This window comes from Sander lucioperca, chromosome 11 (genome assembly GCF_008315115.2).
Source record: "Sander lucioperca isolate FBNREF2018 chromosome 11, SLUC_FBN_1.2, whole genome shotgun sequence".
NCBI lineage: Eukaryota > Metazoa > Chordata > Actinopteri > Perciformes > Percidae > Sander > Sander lucioperca.
The window spans coordinates 17,368,066-17,389,806 of record NC_050183.1 but is presented as its reverse complement, the minus strand read 5'-3'; the positions used below and the strand labels follow the sequence as shown (position 1 = coordinate 17,389,806).

Here is a 21,741-nt window from a genome sequence, read left to right as displayed (position 1 = left end):
GAAGTCTCTTTTATATAGGCCTTAGTGGTCCCCTAATACTGTATCTGAAGTCTCTTTTATATAGGCCTTAGTGGTCTCCTAATACTGTATCTGAAGTCTCTTTCCCGAAATTCAGCCTTGGTGCAGAATTACAGCCACTAGAGCCAGTCCCACAGTGAGCTTTCCTTAGTATGTGCCATTTCTGTGTCTGTAGCTTTAAATGCTATTGAGGAGGAGGGGGGGGGGGGGCGCGGGGGGATGGGCAAAGTTGAGGGTGGGGGTGTGGCCTTGACCAACTGCTACTTTGCTCGTTTGAAAGCCATGATGCCTCTCTCTCATGGGTGGGCCAAATTCTCTGGGCGGGCAAAGCAGAGAAAGGGGAGGTAACCTTCCTCCTTATGAGCTCATAAGGAGCAAGATTCCAGATCGGCCCATCTGAGCTTTCATTTTCTCAAAGGCAGAGCAGGATACCCAGGGTTAGGTTTACACCTATCACCATTTCTAGCCACTGGTGGACCATAGGCAGGCTGGGGGAATGCATATTAATGTTAAAAAACCTCATAAAGTGAAATTTTCATGCCATGGGACCTTTTAAATGTCTTCATGCTTATAAAGTACCAAATAGCAGCTAAAATATTCTGTTGTATTTTTTAGAACAGTTGCGGTCTCTGGGGGTGTTGACGGTCATGTTTTAATAAGATAAGAGAGGATAAGCCTTTATTGTCTCCTTTAGGAGAACTTTGTCTTGGGCATTCGAGAGAACACAGGTGACATCACACAACCTATATACACAACACATATCCATACATGTACTAACATACTACAGTTAACATTCAGTAACACACAGATCCATATACAGAACAGACACACCAAGAATATTGCATGATAGCGTAATGTACACCAATATATTGACCATTCCTCTCAATAAAAAGCCTTAACATTAATATTGCACAGATGCCCTACATGTTTTTACTCCTGTAAACACTTATTTTCCACGCTCCCACTGTAGCTACGAATTTGCAATACAAGAGATTTATTTCATACTTTGCAAATTACCTGTTGTCAGTGACATTACGATTCAGATTCATGCAATACCTGCACATGGTGTTAACCTTGAGTATATTTTATATACTTATATGTTTCCATGGGAACTGTTGCGCTTTTGCTGCCGTTCTTCTTCTATCTCTGCAATTGCACAGTTTAATTTGAAGTCACTAGAACAATGACGGCAGCATTACTCCTTAAAAGGAACAACAAAAGCAAAAAGACGATAAACTCAACTACCAAAAAAATATATATAGTTTTGTATCAAATAAGAAAATTAGCCATTGCTGACTACACTATCTGCGGCAAAAGAAACACGTGATCAATGAGAAACCTAGTGAAGGAAGTTAGCACTATTAGCAATTGCAATCCAATTTGGCTTTCTGAAGAAAAGTTCCAAGTGCACACAGCATCAGACATCAATCACCCAGCTTGAGTGGCTGCAGTGGGAGAAGTGACTAGTGACAGCAATGGCTTCGGGCTTATGAGCTGGATCAACACACACACACACACACACACACATACACACACATGCAGTTTATCATCCTGCTTGAAAAAAGCGTGACTTGAAATTGCACACACCGTCTTTCTCATGCATTGCCCACACACACACACACACACACACACACACACACACACACACACACACACACACACACACATTCCTGACCCAGAAGTGTCTCAGACTGTTAGGTACTAATGTCTCATGGCTTCCAGAGACAGATACAGGGGGGTCCTGATTGAACCGCCTGTTCACACTGAACTTAGCTGCTCCCTTGTCATGACCTCAACAACGTTAGACAGACCGCTGCTACAGCTACGACACCTCACACATTCGGACTGAGCGTGCCCAGACATAAATGCTATTAATTATACCTTGATGAAGCCAGAGTTCACTGCCTGTCTAGCAGAGACACTGGGGTGGAATTTTTTAAATGAGTCAAAACTGCTTCAGCACATGAATGGAATTATTTTACCTCAGCTCATACTCAAATCAGTCTGAGCTAACCTGAGGTGCTTCCACCTGACCTCGGCTCTTTTGCCAAAGATTTCTCAGCGGCCCTGTCTTGTCTGAGGTGCTCTAACTGTGAGCTTACACACTGCATCAAAATGAGTGCCCACTGACTCTATCATAGGCAAACTGCCTCTCACAGGTGAAGCTAAATTTGCCACAGGCTCCTTCTACCCAGCCGTATTGACGGAGGAGAGCTTACTCCACTGCTGAATGTCAAACAGTAGATGGTAACAAGATGATTAGCTCTGCCCAGATAAGGCACATTGTGGGTGAAGACATAGAGGAAGAGAGTGGTTACTTGGCTGACACGCTAGTAAAATGTTGTTTGTGTGTGTGTGTGTGTGTGTGTGTGTGTGTGTGTGTGTGTGTGTGTGTGTGTGTGTGTGTACGTCTGTATATCTTTATTTGTGTGTTTTTGTTTTTTAGAGTTAGAAACTCTAACAACAAAGCTTTCCCTGGTGTCTTTGCATCAGGTTTACACCATAAAATAAAATGGCATCTTCACTTTTCTTGCTTTCGAGTTGTGAAACTATTTGTTGGAAACTTTCTAAATAAATAAATAAAGACTTACTGCCAGTAATGTACATTCATAAATATAGTAACATCTATAATATAGATACTATATATAATATAGAACACCATTCTTCAAAATCCTTATTTTAAATTGGCAATAACGCATGATTTTCATATTGTTCATTATACCATTCAGCACCCGCTGTGTCTGCATTTGTTATGTTTTATTCTTTTGATCTGAAACAATTAATCCATCAGTCGATTGACTGGAAAAATTATCTTAATCGATCAATAATTTCTCAAACAAAAATAACAAACATTCATTGATTCCAGCTTCCCCAATGTGAGCCTGCTTTTCACTATTTTATATTAGTATAAATTAAATATATTTTCAATTGGTTTGTGATGACATGACTTTCCCTGTGCTCTGATGTTTTGTAGACCAAACTAATAATAGATTAATCATTAAGAAATTCAGCAGATTAATCGAAAATGATAATAATCTTTAGTTGCAGCACTATTTACCTTTCATTTACCGGTCTGTACTTTGAAAATCTTTGTTTGAGAATCTCAGCAGCTGTGTTTCAAAGTAATGTTGCAATATGGGTATTATCTTTACTGTTGCCCTCTATGATGATGAAAGTGACTTTTTGGCCCAGCCAGGGAAAATATTCGTGACGTTGAACCCTCACTGCAGAGGTCACAGTAAATGGAGGTAAATTAGCGAGCTGGCAACTCTAATCACTGCTCATTCAGAGATGAGTGGAAGTAGAGATGTTTAATGAAGTCAGGGAAGTGAGGGAGCACATCGACGATCTGTTTCGGGAAGTTCGCTCTGCTCTGTCACTGCTTAATGAAATTTTACCCCTCTCTTTTTCCAGCTTGCTTACTGATCTTTCCTTCAGTACTTCCTTACTCCATTTCCTGTCCTCTCTCCAATGATTTTTTTCTTTTCTTCTGCCATCTACACCTTACTTCACTCTTTTGCTTCATCGGTCTGTCCTTAGTCTCGCATTGCCAGACCTTCCTCCACATCGCTGCAGAGTAGGGTCTTGCTTCTCCACACAACATTCCGGGATGGGAGAAAAATGTGCTCTGGTTTATAGGAATTTCTTTAAACCAATCACAATCATCTTGAGCGGTGCTAAGTGCTGGACACAATGACTGTGCCTCTGCAAAATAGTCTCGGGAAAGAACTTGTTTTGGTGGAATGTGTACGTTAAAAAGTTGTTTTAAGGGGCCAGGTTGGCTCAGTGGGTAGAGCAGGCGCACATATACTTGGAGGTTTATGCCTTGACGCATTGGTCCAGGGTTTGAATCCAACCTGTGACGATTTCCTGCATGTCCCCCTCTCTCTCTCCCCTTTCTCACCTAGCTGTCCTATCAAATACAAAAAAAAACGTTGTTTCAGTCGTGCAACAGAAAACTCAGATTGGACAGATAGTCTAGCTAGCTGTCTGGATTTACCCTGCAGAGATCTGAGGAGCAGTTAACCATAGTCCTCACAAATCCACCGGAGTTTAGAATGCCAACACAAAGGAAGTAGAAGGTGAGGGACATCCGGGCGGAATTTCCGGCGGTACCTGAACAATCCGGAAGTGAAACGTCGTCGATACAGACTAGTCTGTCCTTAATTTCTTCTTTCTTCGTGCAAACACATTTTCCTTCCATCTTCATGTTTGTCTCAGTATGTTTTTTCTTTCTTCCTTTCTCCTACACTGTTGCTTGGACTTTTCTGGTTCTCTCTCACTTGATCGAGCACTCTCTCGCCATCATACACACGAGTGAGAGTGCATTTATAATGGTTTCCTAATCATTGCACCAGCAAAATGATCATTTCCCCTTTCGGTTTTTGAGATGGAATTAGACACAAACAAGAGTTGGAGGGGTTTCAAACGTTTCAAAATTAAATGGGACCTGGCGTGGGCAGTGAATGCGATGATGGTAATCCTGTGTGAAGAGTACATCTTCAGCAACCAACCCTGTTGAGTCACAACGCACAACCAATAATCCTAATCCCTTTACGCTGCCAGTGGGAGAGTCACTGTTTTTCCAATCTTCCCTGAAAGGGTATTGGTATCATTCAAACAGCCTTGTCATTCAGTTTCTGTGATATTTGCATTTTTAAATTAGGAGGTTTTCCACAATGTCTTGATTTCTTTTTATGTTCATCTCATTGTGTCTCCTTATGTATTGCCAAGTGCTCTTTGCTACAGTGGCTTTGAAGAGCACTTTCCAGAGATAACAGAGCAGAATGTTTCTGCTTGGCTAAACCCTAACACTGTTGTATTTTCGGAAGAGAGGAAGGCAACTGTAAGAACTCTATGAAATATATTTTGTATGTTAAAATCAGTTTAACAGAGATGTGTTTTCTATTGTAAAGAACTGACAAGATGGGAGGAAACTTGTAAGAAAAAATGTCAACCTGTCGTGAGAGAAGGAGTTGGAAAGATGAAAATTGTCCTCAGGCGCTGTTCTGTTCTGGGGAACAGTTTTGAACAAAGAAAGCAATAAAAGGGAGAGAGATGCTGGTGCCTAATTAGAGCTTTAAGGAGTCATTTCAGTCGCTTGAAGCTCCTTCAATTTCACGACACTCAGATAAGATGGCAGAAAACGTTGGGTAGCAGCAGGTTTGCTACCAGGGGACCACCACAGTGAAGCACAAGCGGAGCACCTTTTTAATTGGCTCTTTGTCTGGCTTCTACTTCCAGTGTGACGTTTTAGACCGTCTCTCTTAAAGTTTTCAAAGGACTATCGACATTGTTGTTTCTTTAGTGGATTGTCATGCTGTATGACAGTCTGGTTGTGTGTGTTCATTTTTCCTTTTTGTGCATTTATACTGTAATATTTGGATGAGGAATGAAAGTCTTGATACCAATCTGATGCAGCACAGATGTACACCTCCATAGAAAATGAGTTGGATAATGTGGAAAATGGCGTTATAGCCGCATCAAAGGGCTACATTTCCACGTGCAATTTATCTACCACATTAGAGATGTGGGAGAATCATAGACTGTAAAAATAAGTGGACAAAGCTTCCAGGTCTGAAAAGTAAAGCCAATGCGGATGTGCCTTAAACCTGCATTCTATCTAATCTAACTGGCTCCAAAAATAAGTCTGTTTCTATAGAATGAATGAGAAATGAGCCTACTTCTCACTTGATTTATTACTACTTTCAAGTTTTCTTCAATACAGTATGATGTTCATGATGTAAATTATGGTTCCATTTTTTTTAAAGGTAGACGACACAGCAGGTGGTGGTTTAGGACCTGTTAATCAGGACTGAGGCGTAGCAATGCTAACATGGTACTATGCACATTAAAATAGAACCTGTTTTTGGGTGTTGTCTGTGTTTTCATTTTGAACTTTGACCATCTCACTGTGTGTTTTCACTTCATCAAAGTTAATTGGAACATCAACTAAAAATGTCTTGTTCAGCTTTCTGTCAAACAACCTTGCTAGCTAGCGCTAGCATTAGCTAGTGACTTAAGGGATGGTTTGCCGATTTTCTGGTCTGCCGTACAACAAAGGTAACCTTTACCACATGGTTTTTACTGTAACCATGATAACGACGCTCTTCTAACCTAACCAAAGTAGTCATTTTAACCCAAACCATGGTCTTTACCTTAACCTCCTTGTTTATGGGCGTAAACCTGACCTAATCATAACCATAGTGTGTTGTCACATCATCAAACTCTCTACAGTTTTGGAAGGCACGGAAAAATATGTCCGCCAATAGGGGCATCAGATCATAGGGACAAAGTATGTCATTTGTCATTGGATTTATGGATCAGAATGTTGAACTAGAGTGAGTTCAGGTCACGGCCCTCCCACAGACAATCCTAATTAATATCCCTGTTGAATATCGATTATTTGTGAATGAAGTGATATACCAGTTCAGGTGGAGCCATTAAAAGACACTGAGATGGAGACAAACATCACCCAGATAAACAGACGTACCAGTTGACAAATAGAAACAGCCAGAGAGATCCAGCTGTAATAAATTAGTGCTTATCATCTTAGCAATTTTTCTTTCCGTTTTTTTATTTATTTATTTTATCAGTAGGACCAGCCTCTTGCTTCCACAAAGAAATGTGTGTGGGCATTTGCAGAATGAAACCAAATGTAACCTTGTGTGGCTGCATCACAACGAGACGTGCTAGTTTTGATCAGATATCCTGATGATAAAGCCAAGCCCTGACTTTTAAAAGTTCCCGGCTTATTTTGCTTGTCTTGCTTTGTTTACTACTGTTTCTGCATTGGGTTGTTCAGTGTCCTTTTACCTGCCAGCGCAGCTCAGTGAAAGACATTTAACGTGGACAGCATCAGGACAAATGTGACATTTGGCTCCCAAGGCCTCAGTATAAACCATGCAGGAGTGGCTGATGGGCTATTAGAGGTGTCAGCAGGGCAGCATAATGTCAAAGTCAAGCTGCACTCTTCCATAGCTCAAGATGGGGTCCTGTCAGCTGTAAATTACACCAGCAAAGTCATCATCAGGGTGTCAGTCCTTACAAATGAGTTCTGCAGAGGCAGCCTGGCCCCAACACAATCTGGAATAACCTCCATTTGTTGCTAAGTGCAAGGATAATGGAAGTAAACGACTGTCTTCCTCGACACTCGTTTTTCTGTCGGGCGAGCAGATGTGAGTCGGAGGAGGCCTTGGGATGGAGGATGTGTGAATTTTGACTCCATCTTGTGTTTCTCCGCCTCACTGGCTCTTTATGAGGGTGGAGAGGAACTGATGAGGGTTCATCTTATGTGAGACGTGAGAGAAAATAGACATAGAAGAAGTATAAGAAAAGAGTAGATTGTGAATCAATAGTTTTATTTTAAAAACAGAACAAAATCAGAAATCAAAGGAAGAATTTATTCTCTGTAAAAATGGCCTTTTCTTCATATTCACTTCAATACTACTGATATTAATGGATATTTAAAATTCAGGTCGGAAACATTCAGATATATTTTGATTTGGAGAGTAATCTTAATCCACTGTAGTCAAGGGCATAACTTTGGGTTCAACATTGGGGGGGGGGGTCCGAGATTTCCACTTTTTGGCAAAATTTAAATTTTGAGCGTCAAACATTTTTGGGAGGGGGGGGAGGTGTTGCATTGGCCAGTTTGGATTATTAACCCCCCCCCATCCCCCATGTAAATTACGCCTATGACTGTAGTGCTGAAACAATGAGTCAATTAATCGATTAGTCTGCTTAACATGAATAGATAACTGATTATTGGAATTTTTGGCAAATTATACATATAGGGCAATCTCAAATATAACTAATTATGCCAATTTTAATAGGGGTATTTTTTTTAAATTCAATCTATTATAAATTTGTTTAAATCCAGATGAAATGTATATCTAAGTACAAGACAAAAGGGTCAATGTGAAGACATGATGAACTTTTGTCCATTTTATTTATTTATGGATTTATTTAACAGAGACAAAAACTTATATATACAGTCTTAGTAGAAATACTATGGAGGACATCATTATGCTACATCGTCAGGTACTCACAGCAAGCACAGCAATAAAATAAGGGGATGTTAATAGAAGTATGTACTAAACAAGACACTGTGCTACATCATTAGACACGTTTTGAAACCGCAACAAATTCTAGTTAATGACTACAACAAAATAAAACTACACCTGGAGTTATCCTCATCTCCACATTTTTTATTGATTTTCAGACTGCTCAGGAAATGTACTGAAGGACTTTCTGGAGCATTGCCTGCAGCCTGTAAAACGCCAGTTACAGTTTGTTTTATAGTTTTTCCTTTGATGCGTGTCCCCACTGACGTCAAGAGCCTCCCTGCTACCACGGTTACCCCATCAACCTGAAATGAGAAACCAGGGAGTCATTAGGAGTTATTGGGAGTTTCGATGACTTGTACCTGCACACGAGGCCCCGTGATTCACGGTGCTCTGAAAATACTCTGCCGCTCCTGTTGGCCTTTTACACCGCTAGCCTTCCTAGACATTTTATGTGCACCTGTTCAGACACACTCTAGTATTGATTAAGCTATTCATATGTTCACAACAAAATGGAAAATGGTTTGCTGACAAGAAGCCATTAGAAAAAGCAGGGAACTCCTTAATTTCAACAGTAAAGCCCAGTTCAGACCAAAGATTGACGATAAGACGAGTTGAAACTTACAACTTGTTGCAGCGAGCCGGTCTGCAGTGTTCTGAAACCTGCCAGTTCACACCAATGCAACAAGACGAGACGGTGTATCATCTCCATAACAACGCCTCTTTGTACTTCCGTTCCGACTTTTAGGCTTATTTGTCGCTGGATGTATCATTTGTTTCGTCTAAATATGAATGTGGATAACGTTAGTGATATTGAGATGCTTGCTACAGTTGCATTTCCAGTGATAAATCGACGAAAACACGTTTTATTTCTTCGATTCACTGCTTCCCTCTCTTCAGTCACTCTATCTCGCTTGACCATATAACGTTACCGTGCTTTCGGGCTCAACCGCGTCATTGAGGCTCCGTCTAAAACTCTGCCATTTCGACCAGCTGTTTGTAACCTAAAATAAAATGGATTATGGATAATTTTATTTCTATAGTTTATAGCTGACATCACCAACTGACTTCTATTGGCTGTTGAAACAGGTGACGTCCCTTACGTTGTAAAACCAGCCTCTGCGGCTTGAACAGCTGAGTCGCAGCGAAACCATCAGCTGGCTTGAATCGAGATGAGACGGGCCAGTTCAGACCGCTGCAACCTTTCCCTGCGACGTTCTAAAACATGGGTGGCCAACCAGTTCAGCATAAAGAGCCACAAAAAACCCTGCAGCATAGCCAAGCAAGCCACACAACACATGCACGTCCACACTACAACAGCAACAGTGACTTCCAGGTCTGATGACAGTCATAATACATAGCAGTTTTCATAGGTTTTTTTTCTTACTTAGACTGACTCAGTGGAAAATCTGACAGTCTTTGTTATCCACAATCCTTTTCAGGTCTTGCTAGAACTCGGTTGTGCCACTCGAAGCGACTCTTTCACTCGTTTGTCACTAGAGGGGCTTTCAAACAATCTGATTCAGCAGTGAAAGGGTTAATGAGGAAGGTGATCTGTGGCAGATTTTTTTTCCTCGGGTTGCAGAATTTGTCCTCAAAAGTCTGCTGCATTATTTTTTATTTTAAAATAATTGGCAAATGTATTGGCAATTGCATTCCATTTTTTTTGCACTTATCTGAAATGTTTCAAAAAGTTAAAAAAAAAAAAAATCCACCAATAACACAGCCCCCAGCCACACAGTAAGAGCCTCAAAGGAGCAGGCAAAGAGCCGCATATGGCTCAAGAGCCACAGGTTCGCCACCCCTGTTCTAAAACGTTGCGTCTTGTCACGAATCTTTGGTCTGAACTGGGTTTAAGGAGAACTTCTGGATTCTGCATTCTATTCAACATGCATGTAGTGGCATTGGATAAAAGCATGTTTGACGCTCTTGCCTTCAGTACCTCTTAACCTATTACACATCTGTATAAAAGTCTTGGTGGACCATCTTCAGACACCAGGGTTAAGCTTCATCAAACTATTGAGAGCAACTCAGCCTCTCCTGTCAGAAAGTCATGAAAGTGGGCTCATTCAATACACTGGGCTTCTTCTGAACCATTCTTGTGATTTGAATTTCTCCTTTGAAATTGTTGAAAGCAATTATGTGCTCAGGGTATGAGATTTCCGAGTGAGGTAGAAGGTGGTGCCACTAACATTTGATTTGGAGAGTACTTTGAAGTAAAAAAAGGGAGTCATTGCTGCTACAAAAGGTGTGTGTGTGTGTGTGTGTGTGTGTGTGTGTGTGTGTGTGTGTGTGTGTGTGTGTGTGTATGTAGGCGGGCATGTGTGCACTGAGTGAACGGTGTCTCTCTCACTCCCCTCGTATAATAAATAATTTAGAGTGTTATAGAAATTTCAGCCTTTCAGTCTTAAATTGAAATAGAGTCTCCACTTTAATCTTGCAGACCGCAGCAGACTGTGGCATTAATGTCACACGAGGATCACAGCAGCCACTGGAGCTCTGCTACTCCTGTAATAAAAATGTAATATATAATAACGGATATAAAGCCACAGAAAAATTACAAAGATTTAATATCTATCCCTCATGTTTTTTAGTACATTGGGACCTGTATGATTGTGTGTAATTGCATTTTTGTAAGTGTACATGTAGAGAGATCAAATACCAGAAAGTCAAAACCAAAGATAACTTTAATTATCAGTTAGTCGGCTAATTGTTTTCTGGATTATTTGACTAATTGTTTTATCTCTAAAATGTTTGAAAATTCTATTTCTAAAGCCCAAAGTAACATAATTTGTCCAACAGTCAAAATCCAAAGAACTTTACAATGATAAAAAAAAACAGAGAAAAGCAGAAAAAAAAACTCACTTAAAGCGTAACTCTCGCCAAAATGCAACCTAGGGTCTTTTTGTGAATGTACCCGAGTCAAACTTTCGTTTAAAAGCATATTTAGGACGGAATCGACACTTTTAAGATTTACCGTATTTTTGTTTTTCAGTCAAATGGCCTTTTGAATGGAAGTGCTAGGGGCACTTTTATGCTAACCTCAAAATAGCTATTTTTAAAACACTAAGAAGGCTCGATACATCAGGAATCATCCCAACATCAGGAAACTTTGCTTGAAATATCACCAGCGTCTCGACACCTTAACGAAAGCATTGACAACATTGTTTGTGTACCCAGAGTTTACTAAAAAGAAAGGTTTTGAGCAACTCACGTTAGCAGTTGTTTATGCTATCCGCCATTTTCCCAGTCAAAAAGAGTCGATCTCTGAATGCGAATGAACGGACTCCATAGGAGGAAATGTCATTCCTATATGAGGCTCCTTTTTCAACTACAAGGTCAATATTGTGTTTCACTAACGACAAAACAACGAATTATCCGTGCATTTATATGGAACTAAGCTTTTGGAGCTTTCCATCTTTACTCTCCTCCCTCGACTATTTTTGACTGGCTCGATAGACGGCGACCGGAAGAACAACAGTTATAGCAAGTTGCTCAAAGAGTTCTTTTTAGTAAACTCTGTGTACATAAACAATGTTGTCAATGCTTTCGTTAAGGTGTAGAGCCCCTGGTCATACTTCGAGCAAAGTTTCATGTTGTGTCAAGCCTTCTTAGTGTTTTAAAAATAGCTATTTTGAGGCTAGCAAAAAGTGCCCCTAGCTCTGCCATTCAAAAGGCCATTTGACCAAAAAACTAAAATACGGTAAATCTTAAAAGTAACGATTCCGTCCTAAATATGCTTTTAAACGAAAGTTTGACTCGGGTACATTCACAAAAAGACCCTAGGTTGCATTTTGGCCAGAGTTACGCTTTAAAAGAAGAAAGGTTTTGGCATTTTTGCTTGAAAAGTGACTCAAACGAAGAAGATCAAGGTTGATTTTATTGCTACATGAAAAACAGGCATGCCACAAAAGACACTAAATAAATAAAAAGTACACACAAGAAATATGCACACAGTTAAAAATACAAAAATTGTAAAACAAATGAATATTTGTAACGATTTTGCTTAAGCGATGGAAACCTGTACCGCTTACAGTTAAACACATGACAAGGATCAGATATAGGGCTGAACGATTAATTGCATTTGCAATAATATGGCGATATGTTAAAACGCGATTTCCTAAACGCAAAGGCTGCGATTTGGTCACGTGACTTGCAAGAGAAAATCAGTCTGCACTCCGGAGAGAAAGCATCAACTTAGCACGCTAACTCTACGCCGTACCTTGAGCAGATTTCTGTCATTCAAACAACTCTGAGTTGTAGCTTTAAACTTTTACAGCCATTTTAATAAAATGAAGGGTTTTATTCGGGCTAGAGTCCATACATGCAGTTAATGGATAGAGGCACGCAGAACTGAAGGCTCGGTTAGCAATAATTAGCTCTGATTAGCGGTTAGCTCCAGTTAGCTAGCTCCGTTATAAAGATATAGAGTGGTCAAAAATAAAGGCCTAAAAATGCCCAAAAATATATATATATTAATATGATGTAGTGACAGTCAGCGGTACTGTATAAACAAAAAATATTTGGTCAATCATCCCTGTTCTAGGGAAAAGAATCAATACATACAATTTTCGATTTTTTCCATCCCCCAACCCCTAAAAGATAAGGGCGAGTAGTGCTACTTTTATGAGTGTTGACCAAGGGAAAATGTTTGTATACACTGCACTGAGCATCTGTTCCTATCCTCCTCCTCTCTCCTCATCTATCTGTCCCTCTTGACTCGCCTCCTCTTGTGCAGGTCCACCTGTTGAAGGACCAGCTGAGTGCGGAGGCCACGGCACGGCTGGAGGCCCAGGCTCGAGTCCACCAGCTGCTGCTGCAGAACAAAGACCTGCTGCAGCACATCTCCCTGCTGGTTAAACAGATCCAGGAGCTGGAGATGAGCAAGATGTCTGGACCAAACTCCAGTGAGTGGATCACACAAGAGGCTCATGCACATACATACTGTATGCTGGTTAATACACGCACGCTTGCTGACATGTTAAAGTGTACAGCTGCAGAGAAACGGACGTATGTATGGGGACACAAGTTTTTATATGAAGTGACAAATGAATTTTGTAGTTTGGGACCCATATCATTTTCCACTGGCAGCCAGTAGGAAATGTAACAACAGCAACACGTCATCCCTTCCATCCCCTTCAGCTATTCTGATCTGATTTTGACGCAGTAAAGAGACATTTTAGCAAGAAGATATCCAACAATAGCATTAAGCAAATGCTGATAAGTGATCAACAGCCCATCAGTCATTCTTTTCAAAGAATATTTTGGTCATTTTGGGACAGCACCATCCTCAAAATCTGTTTTATTTAACAAGAGAAAATGTTATTCTGCCTTTGGATCAAGTTGTGCATCATAGTACACGTGATAAAAGACAAATGTGGGATATTCTGCAAGATATTTGTTGCTCAAGTAAGTGCAGTAGTTCATGAGAAAGTAACAAAAATGATGGAAAGTTATTATTTCTATCTCAGAATGTTTAGAAGTCATTTAACAAACTCACTTTAAAATACTCACGTGTTCCCTTGTCCCTAGGTCTTGCTTCACAAGTAATTTCAACAGGAGATTTTTCACTAACATATAATAAAAAGTAGTCCACAAGCAGCACATGCACACTGTAATCATACATCCACAAAACACAGTTCCACTGTAACATAAAATCAGTTCAAGCTTATGTAAAGACAACTGCTACTACTTAAAGATATTTTAAAACAGGGAAAGATAAAAATGACGAGACAAAGTGACATGTTAGAGAGACAAACTGTAATAGACCTGCCTAGTTTACCTTGCACCCCCACCCATCCCTATCCTCAATAAAGGCAAAGAAACTGACTGAGTCAGCTGTCAGTAGGATACTGTATCCCACAGAGAAGTATGCAAAAGATCTTGTGACAAAACATTAAAATGGACAATAAAAAAAGGAATATTTTTTTTTAAAAGATGGACATGATGGAGGCACAAAGATAGTAATCCACATCTAGGTCAACACACTGTCAGGTAAAATCCTTGCATGTGACCGAGTAAACATCCAGCCACACACACACACACACAGCCATACTAACCATGACCTACACACTGAGAGAGCAGCTCAAACAGACAGCAGACAAGAGTGCGGGTACTGCAGACATGGACAGGCTTCTAAATGGAAGTTCCTACATTAAAGCTTCTGAGTACCAGTATGAGAGCCTTCGCCGCTCTGTTTATCATGCACCACACACGTTCTGGTCGCTGTTCTATCGTACACGACCCCCCTCTGCCTACTCTGTCTATCTCCCCACAGCTTCACACATTTTAAAGCCTGTTCATCAGCTATTCAGAAAGAAACAATCTTCTCTGCGCTATCACAGTCCAGCCTGCCCTCCAATTGTCACCCTGTGAGAAGCAATCTGTAGTCTTATCAGCCAATATTTCAGCTATTCAGTGGGGAAAATATTGTCTCATTGCCACCTCTGCATGTTGGTCATTTTATATGCACCTCATGTCGCACAAGATCAGAAGAATTGTTCTATGGATACGTAATGAAATGCAATGGCCAAACTTTTTTTTTTTTTTTAATGCAATAGACCTTTCTCATGACACATTTTGACTTGTCAAACACAGGTGTTCAACTAATAACATAAATTATGGCTGCATTTCATTTGTAGTATTTCAGTTTCAGAGTGCTGCGATTGTGCATGCTGGCTCACTAGCATGGCTTATTAACACACCTGAATGGAACGGAACCATCGTATATGTTATTAGTTACACCTGTCCTTTTCTTCCTATCACAGTGTCCACCTTGAGAAAGGTCTATTTCACAGCGTTTTTACAGCATTTAGTAGAATTTTACAGCATGAAACCTGGTGTGGCAATATCTGAGAAGAGGTACAGGAGGTTTAAGCCCAGTTCAACTTGATCACTTGAAAGCTTCTTAAAAGAATACTCTGAAAATATATGTTCTGAGTTCTGAGCATAGACTGTCAAAATAATGGACGTAGCAGCAGTGACGTCATCCATTGGTTTGTGGACGGCCCTTTTAAAGCCTCGAATTTTGGCAATTTGGCCGTCGCAGTCTTGAATTTTTGAAACCGGACGTGATGATTTTTGATGAGAGGGTGGAGCTGGGGAGGAGGACGCGCCAAGCCAGTGGTGTTTATGGTTGCAATGGCGCTGTGCTAAATGCTAAAGGGGGAAAGATGCCAAATTTCAAACCCTTCTGAAGCAAGTCATCCAGTGGAGATTTACCGACGGGTAAACGTGGACCTCCGGGTACTGATGCCATTCGTCAGCATGTACTGCAGACGGCAGTACAGAAAATTGGCAAACATTCGATTAAGTTACCATCTAACGCTAGCATAGCTAGCTAACTTCGTTGGCAGACAACTGAACAAGAAATTTTTAGGCAGCCAAAGTGTTCCAATTAACTTTGCTGAAGGGAAAACACACAGTGAGAGGGTCAAAGTTTAAGATGAAAACATGGACAACACCCAAAAACAAGTTCAGGTCTATTCTAATGTACACAGTGTCATGGATACGCACTGCTAAGCCTCTGTCCTGATTGACATGTCTGCATGTAGCCCCGCCCCTAAAGCATCCCCTGCTTTATTGTCTATTTTAAAGACTTGAAACTAGCGATTGCTCCTATAAACTCATTATCAAATGTTTACTGAGGTAATAAATCAAGTGAGAAGTAGGGTCATTTTCCCATAGACTTCTATAGAAACAGACTTCTTTTTGGAGCCAGTGGAGTCGCCCCCTGCTGAAAATTAGATAGAATGCAGGTTTAAGGCACTTCCGCATTGGCTTTACTTTGCAGATCCGGAAGCTTCATCTATTATTGTTACAGTCTATGGTTCTGAGATGACTTTCAAGAGTTGTAAAATCCTGTCTGTGAGTATTACACATTAATATGTTACTCCAGCAGGACTTCCTGGATCATTGTCTCACCATTCAATGGATATTTTTTATTAATGCTGTTACTAATTTTTGAGAACACTGTAACTGCTGTGAATCTAAACTAAAGAGTCATCTTCCATGCTTACTTGGGGTTAGTATTTGAAAAGATGGAGTATTCCTTTAATGTATCTTTCTCTCAGTATTTCAGTTCTAGGACTGTTTTCTGTTCCCATAAATAAGGAAGCAAATCTTGTTTCACTGAGCAGCCCTGATGATGATGAAATGCTTTTTGCTAGTGATAGAGTTTTTTTTGTTTCTTACCCAATACAAATGATTTATTGGTAACTGAGTGATTGGTTTTGGAAAGGAGCTTCAATCCACCACAATTCACAGATATCTATATCACATACATTATTCTTCTGCCATGATCCAACAGGAGGGGTGATAACAGATGAATTTAAATCAAGGCACAGGGGAATTTTTGAATGCGGTATAAAATATTTGATCTGTCATTTATTCCTTGTCTCTTCCTCCCTCTGCTCATTCATCTCTTCCTTCTACCTACCTCATCTCTCTCCAGTGGGATCCCAGGACAGTCTGTTGGAGATCACCTTCCGGTCAACAGTACCTCCAGTGATATGCGACCCCACAACGCCCAAACCGGATGTGTCCGCCCTCAACCTGCCCGCGCTGGGCTCCACTGACGGGACCGGCAACGCCTTCTCATCTTCCAATGGGAGTCTGGGAAGCCCCCTAGGTAGGGACAAGTGTCTTCTCAAACTGGAGTGTTTCCGTTTCCTCCCGGGGCCTCCGCCTCCTCAGCTCCCCTCGCCTCCCCCACTGCTCAAGGCCGACAGGCCAGAGAGCAAAGGCCAAGAGGTGTCTGAGGGCACAGCCAAGGTGTCGTCCTGTGACGCCAAATCTCTGGGCTTCCTGGACTTTGCCGCGAGGTTTCGCGAGTCAGGTATCTCCTCAGAGTACGAGTCGAACACGGACGACAGCGATGACAATGAGGATGAGGGGGAGGACGACGAGGAGGAGGAGCTGGAGATCTTTGGCTGGGGGAGGGACGAGGAGACGCTGAGGCTGCTTAATGTTCTCAACAGACAGGGAACTCCTGACTGTCTGGGAGATGAAATAGCAGTGTAACGCACTAACCTACCCTAACCCCATATATATATTTTATTTTATAAAGTATTTATTTACTATAATTACTATGTTGTATTAAGTACCAGGACTGTCAGACAGTCGTGGATCAGGACTCCAGCTTGAGTTAAACAACATCCTGATCCTAATTTTCCTCCTAATTTGAGTGTACATATGATGTACCTTACGTTTTACTCCTGTATACCACAATGCAACACGGTCGTGTTTCCCAATTGGTCATACCTGTAGATCTAATCTCTAATCTGTATGCATACTTATGCATACACACTTGCTCCTTTAAATCTTGTTTCCTTCATTTCCTTTAGCCTTTCCTCTTTGTTACACACACCCATACCTCTTATCCATATATCACACACACTCCCAAAGTCTCCTCCCAGCTGTCTGTTGCTGAATTTCAATTTGAGATTTGGGAGTTCTATAGACAAAATCAGGGAGTTTATCTTAAAAAGTCTTTTCTCCTTTCATTCAACAGTAACCAATTGTAGGTTAGTCTGTCTTTACGATGAAGATGTGAGGATGTGAACATAAAATCAAACCAAAAGTTGAGCTTAGTTCAGAAGAAAGCTTTCCATTTGTCAGGATTGGGAGCGTAGCTGTCAGTTGTGTTGGCAGGAACAAGACAACAGGGTTCGGGACTGGAGAGACTGATGAGCTCTTGTCCTTGCTGGAGTGAAAAGTGACTCTGCCCGATGAGCAAAGATGAACACTTCAGCCATATCCGGGGAGGAACTTTATTATGGTCTCTATGTTTGGAGAGGGAAAGTCCTTTCCTCATAGTTATTCAAAGACTATTTTTAGACAAAAATCTGTGTCTGTACTGTATGTACAAACTTTGTTTTCTATGTCATCCCACAGAACTATGTATGTTGAACTGCTCCGTCCTTGACGTCTGCAGGCAGCCCTCTTTTGTCTCCTCACAGTTTGTTGACTTGGTAGCCGGAGCATGTTTGCACTCTTTTCACTTGTCCACACATTTCCCCCGCTTTCATTTTAATTTATGTAAAGCCAGGATTAGTTGGACCTCGAGGAACACTGTTTGTTTCTTGTATTCATCCCATAAACAAAAACTCCTTCCCTCGAGCCAGAACAGCAGCGGCTCACGGATGACAGCCAAAAGTGGTCTCATTTGTTTAAACCCAGCTATGTGTATGGCCTCCAAGCACAATGCAGTATTAAAGTGTTCGTTTTGTTTCATGAGGAAAGCCACTGAGTTTTCTTTCTGCGTACTGTAACCCTGGTTTATCAGAGCACTCCTGTCAAATGCGTGCTGACAGGCCAGTGTTTGGCGAAGGTAGATGCTGCAGAGATTTAAAAAGGAATCAGGACAGTCCTCAATGGGCTCACTATCTTTTGCAAAGAGCTTTAGCCTGATAGGATCGAAGCAATCTAGTGAGAGTCCAGTAAACTAACTCCCAGTTAGCTACTCGCTTTGTGAACATGTTGGTATTAAAGGATAACGAGATTGAATCAGAGATTTATTTATTTATTTCTCCCAAAGTTTGTTTGGAAATTGAACGAACTTTTCTAAATCAGTCTCTCTGTTAAAGGTCCCATGGCATGAAAATTTCACTTTATGAGGTTTTTTAACATTAACGTGAGTTCCACTAGCCTGCCTATGGTCCCCCAGTGGCTAGAAATGGCGATAGGTGTAAAGTCTTCTGGTAGCTGTGCCAAGAGAAAGCTCAATCTTTCCGAATATTGCAGAGACGGAGAGCGTAGGTATATGTAAGGAGATAACATAGGCACAGACTAATTATTGCTAACTAAAATGCTAGTTAACATTAGTAATTAAACTTAAACAGCTAATGTAAGTCGAAACTACCTGCGAGCTTCTCCTGTACTATACGGTAATTCCTCTACTATGCGACAGTAAGTCGCGTGGTTATGACACAATCGTTAGCCTATTTTTACAAAAACGTCTGCTATGGAGCTATAACGTGAAGTACAAGGTAATGGAGCCTTTTATACATTGTCGTGTTTCTTTAGAAATAAACAATGGACAAATAAAGTCTTTAAACGCTTCAGATGTAAAGTTATTCGCTGTCAAAGTGACGTCAAAATGAATGGCAGTCAATGGAATGCTAATGGCGGGTGAGTGCTTGTTAGCATCAAAATGGCGCCATAGGATTTACGGGTTGTTAACAGACGCTTACCCCCTTGTTGAAAACAAGTGAAGCATGGCAGTTGATCAAGGCCACACCCCCACCCTCCACCTTGCCCCCCCCCTCTCTCCTCCTCAATAGCATTTAAAGCTACAGACACAGAAATGGCACATCCTAAGGAAAGCTCATTGTGGGACTGGCTCTAGTGGCTGTAATTCTGCACCAAGGCTGGATTACAGGAAAGAGACTTCAGATACAGTATTAGGGGACCACTAAGGCCTATATAAAATCATCTAAAAAGCAGCATGTCATAGGACCTTTAAGTGTGTTGAGTGGTTCTATCAAAACTATTCATACACACCAATGAGGGCCATTTGAGATTGAGTCTCAGGTTGATGTCCTTATGGGAACAAAATACGAACCTGTGGAAAAGCTATCCAGCCAGCATGCATAAATTAACTTTAAAAACAAACAAAAGAAAGACCCAATCTGAAAGGGAGGGGGGTAATGGGACTTAATTCAAAATGCAGGCAACCCAAACAGACAACACCAACACCGGTAGCAGCATGATGCTCTATGAATAAATGAGCAGCCACTGTCCAAAAGAGTGGAAATGCCTCAAAAAAAAACAAAAAAAAAAACAGTGTTTTTTTGTTGATTTAGGCTTAAATTGTACATATGTCCATTCTTCATATGGTCTGTATTACAGAAATGACAGGAAATGAAGGAAGAGACAAATGGGAAATAGCATGCAACAAAGGTCCACGGCCGAACTTAAACTGTGGACATCGTGGTTCATGATCGCCACCTTATTACCTTACCAACAGGGTGCTCCATCAATACATTTTCCTCTAGTTTTCTTTGTATTTAAATTGGAACTAAACATTTGCCAGAAATCATCTTAAACATACTTAAATATTCACTCACCCCAAATTGAGAACCACTGCACTCTAAGCTTTCTTTCTCTTTCTGTGGCCATCAGAGTTTGTCAGTTCCCCTGAAGCGCTCGCTTTTCTTTCAACGTGTTTGACGCGGATGACAGGAAACACAAAGATCCGACAGTATGTCAGCATGAAGGATGTTCTCTCTTTTTTAACACTCTCTCCTCTACATATTCTGTTGTCTCATCATCTAGCTTTTTCCTTCTCTCTTTTCTCTTGTTTCTTTTCCTGTAATGTTTATAACATGACATTGAAGGCACAGGTGCATCAGGCAGCTCACCATGAGGGGGAAAAAAAGAAAGGAGATAGAAGATATTAATAAACAGCAGTTTGATCTCCAACACATTTCAGCAACTGATGCAATTAACATCAGATAATTTAAAACGTAATGAAACAGCCCTAAATATATCAACCAAAAATATATTCCGACCTGTTGCAATAAATTGTCAGTGAAACACATCTCCAGACAGATATTGAAAACATTTAAAAAGGTGATCTCCCATCTCATGATTCAATAATCGCGTTTAATCAAAGGATGCATTACATTATCTGGTAGGAAATTACTTTTAAATCAGGCTCAATCACATTTTTGACTACCTGGAAACCTGAAGACAAGGGCATGTCTGGAAAACGGCCATTATGAAAGTGACTTTGTGAAGGTGCTATCAGTACGTTTTTTTATTTTTAATTACTTAACGTCCTCCCTCTTGTGCCCCCGACCCCCAAATGAGCCCATTTAAAACAGACAGAAAGTCTGTGGTGTCTGACAAAGTCCAGCGGTTACACAGCACTCATCAGCAGAACAGAAAACAATGTCTCAAATTTCACGGAGATGTCAACAGGGTGTTTGTTGCATCTTGAGCTACCTGTGAAATGTAACTTTAGTCTAAACCTAAATGCTTCCACCTCAACCTAGAGGTATTTCCACACCAAGTCACCCATAATGTATGATATTCACACGGAACCAAGCATGTAATACGTAAGACATTATACCCAACAAGTACTTTTTTCAGTTGTAATGGATGACTAACTTGTCACCTGCCAGCTAGAATGGAAAATTTTCAGTGGATATTGTATTAATCCTCTGTTCATACTACTCCTTGCACACCGAAGATGTAATTTCATATACAGTAATGGAAAAAAAAACAACATTTGTGTTGTTTCTTCTGAAATGTTGTAAGAAATGTGTTTAACCAATTAAAAGTGAGTCCGTTTACGAGACGTTACGAGATCGAGGGCAAGCCCTTGAGATTAATGCAACCTACGTAGTCCCAACCCGTTATCACTCAGAACTCGTAAAATACGTACGCTTGGGCAGTGGCTGTCAGATACGACGCAAAAAGCACCCTTCAGCGTGTGAGTAGAACGCACCGGGCAGAGCAGCAGCTACGCAGCGCTTGAAGATGACGTAGTATTAAGACCGACAACGGTAGCGAGTAGTATGAAAGCCCGAAATTCCGCATAGGGAGGGTAGTTGGGGTGTTGGATGGGTCAATCAACACAGGACTTTCACCCCGGAAACCGAGGATAGTGTCCCGCGTGTCACGTTACCTAAACCCAACTGTCGCTTTCTTC

General features: G+C 40.9%; 1 protein-coding gene across 5 annotated transcripts in view; it reads left to right on the top strand.

The window, feature by feature from the left end:
- nos1apa (nitric oxide synthase 1 (neuronal) adaptor protein a) overlaps positions 1-21,741 on the top strand; it is a 205,146-nt gene that overhangs the window by 159,974 nt on the left and 23,431 nt on the right. For 4 of the 5 annotated variants that reach the window (XM_031282404.2, XM_036007154.1, XM_036007156.1 and 1 more), the window contains 2 exons: positions 12,823-12,991; positions 16,537-16,713. In XM_031282404.2, coding sequence (XP_031138264.1) covers positions 12,823-12,991; positions 16,537-16,713 — 346 coding nt within the window. Of the gene's footprint in view, positions 1-12,822; positions 12,992-16,536; positions 17,106-21,741 lie in introns of those variants that run through there. The other variant, XM_031282407.2, reaches the window with a different exon arrangement.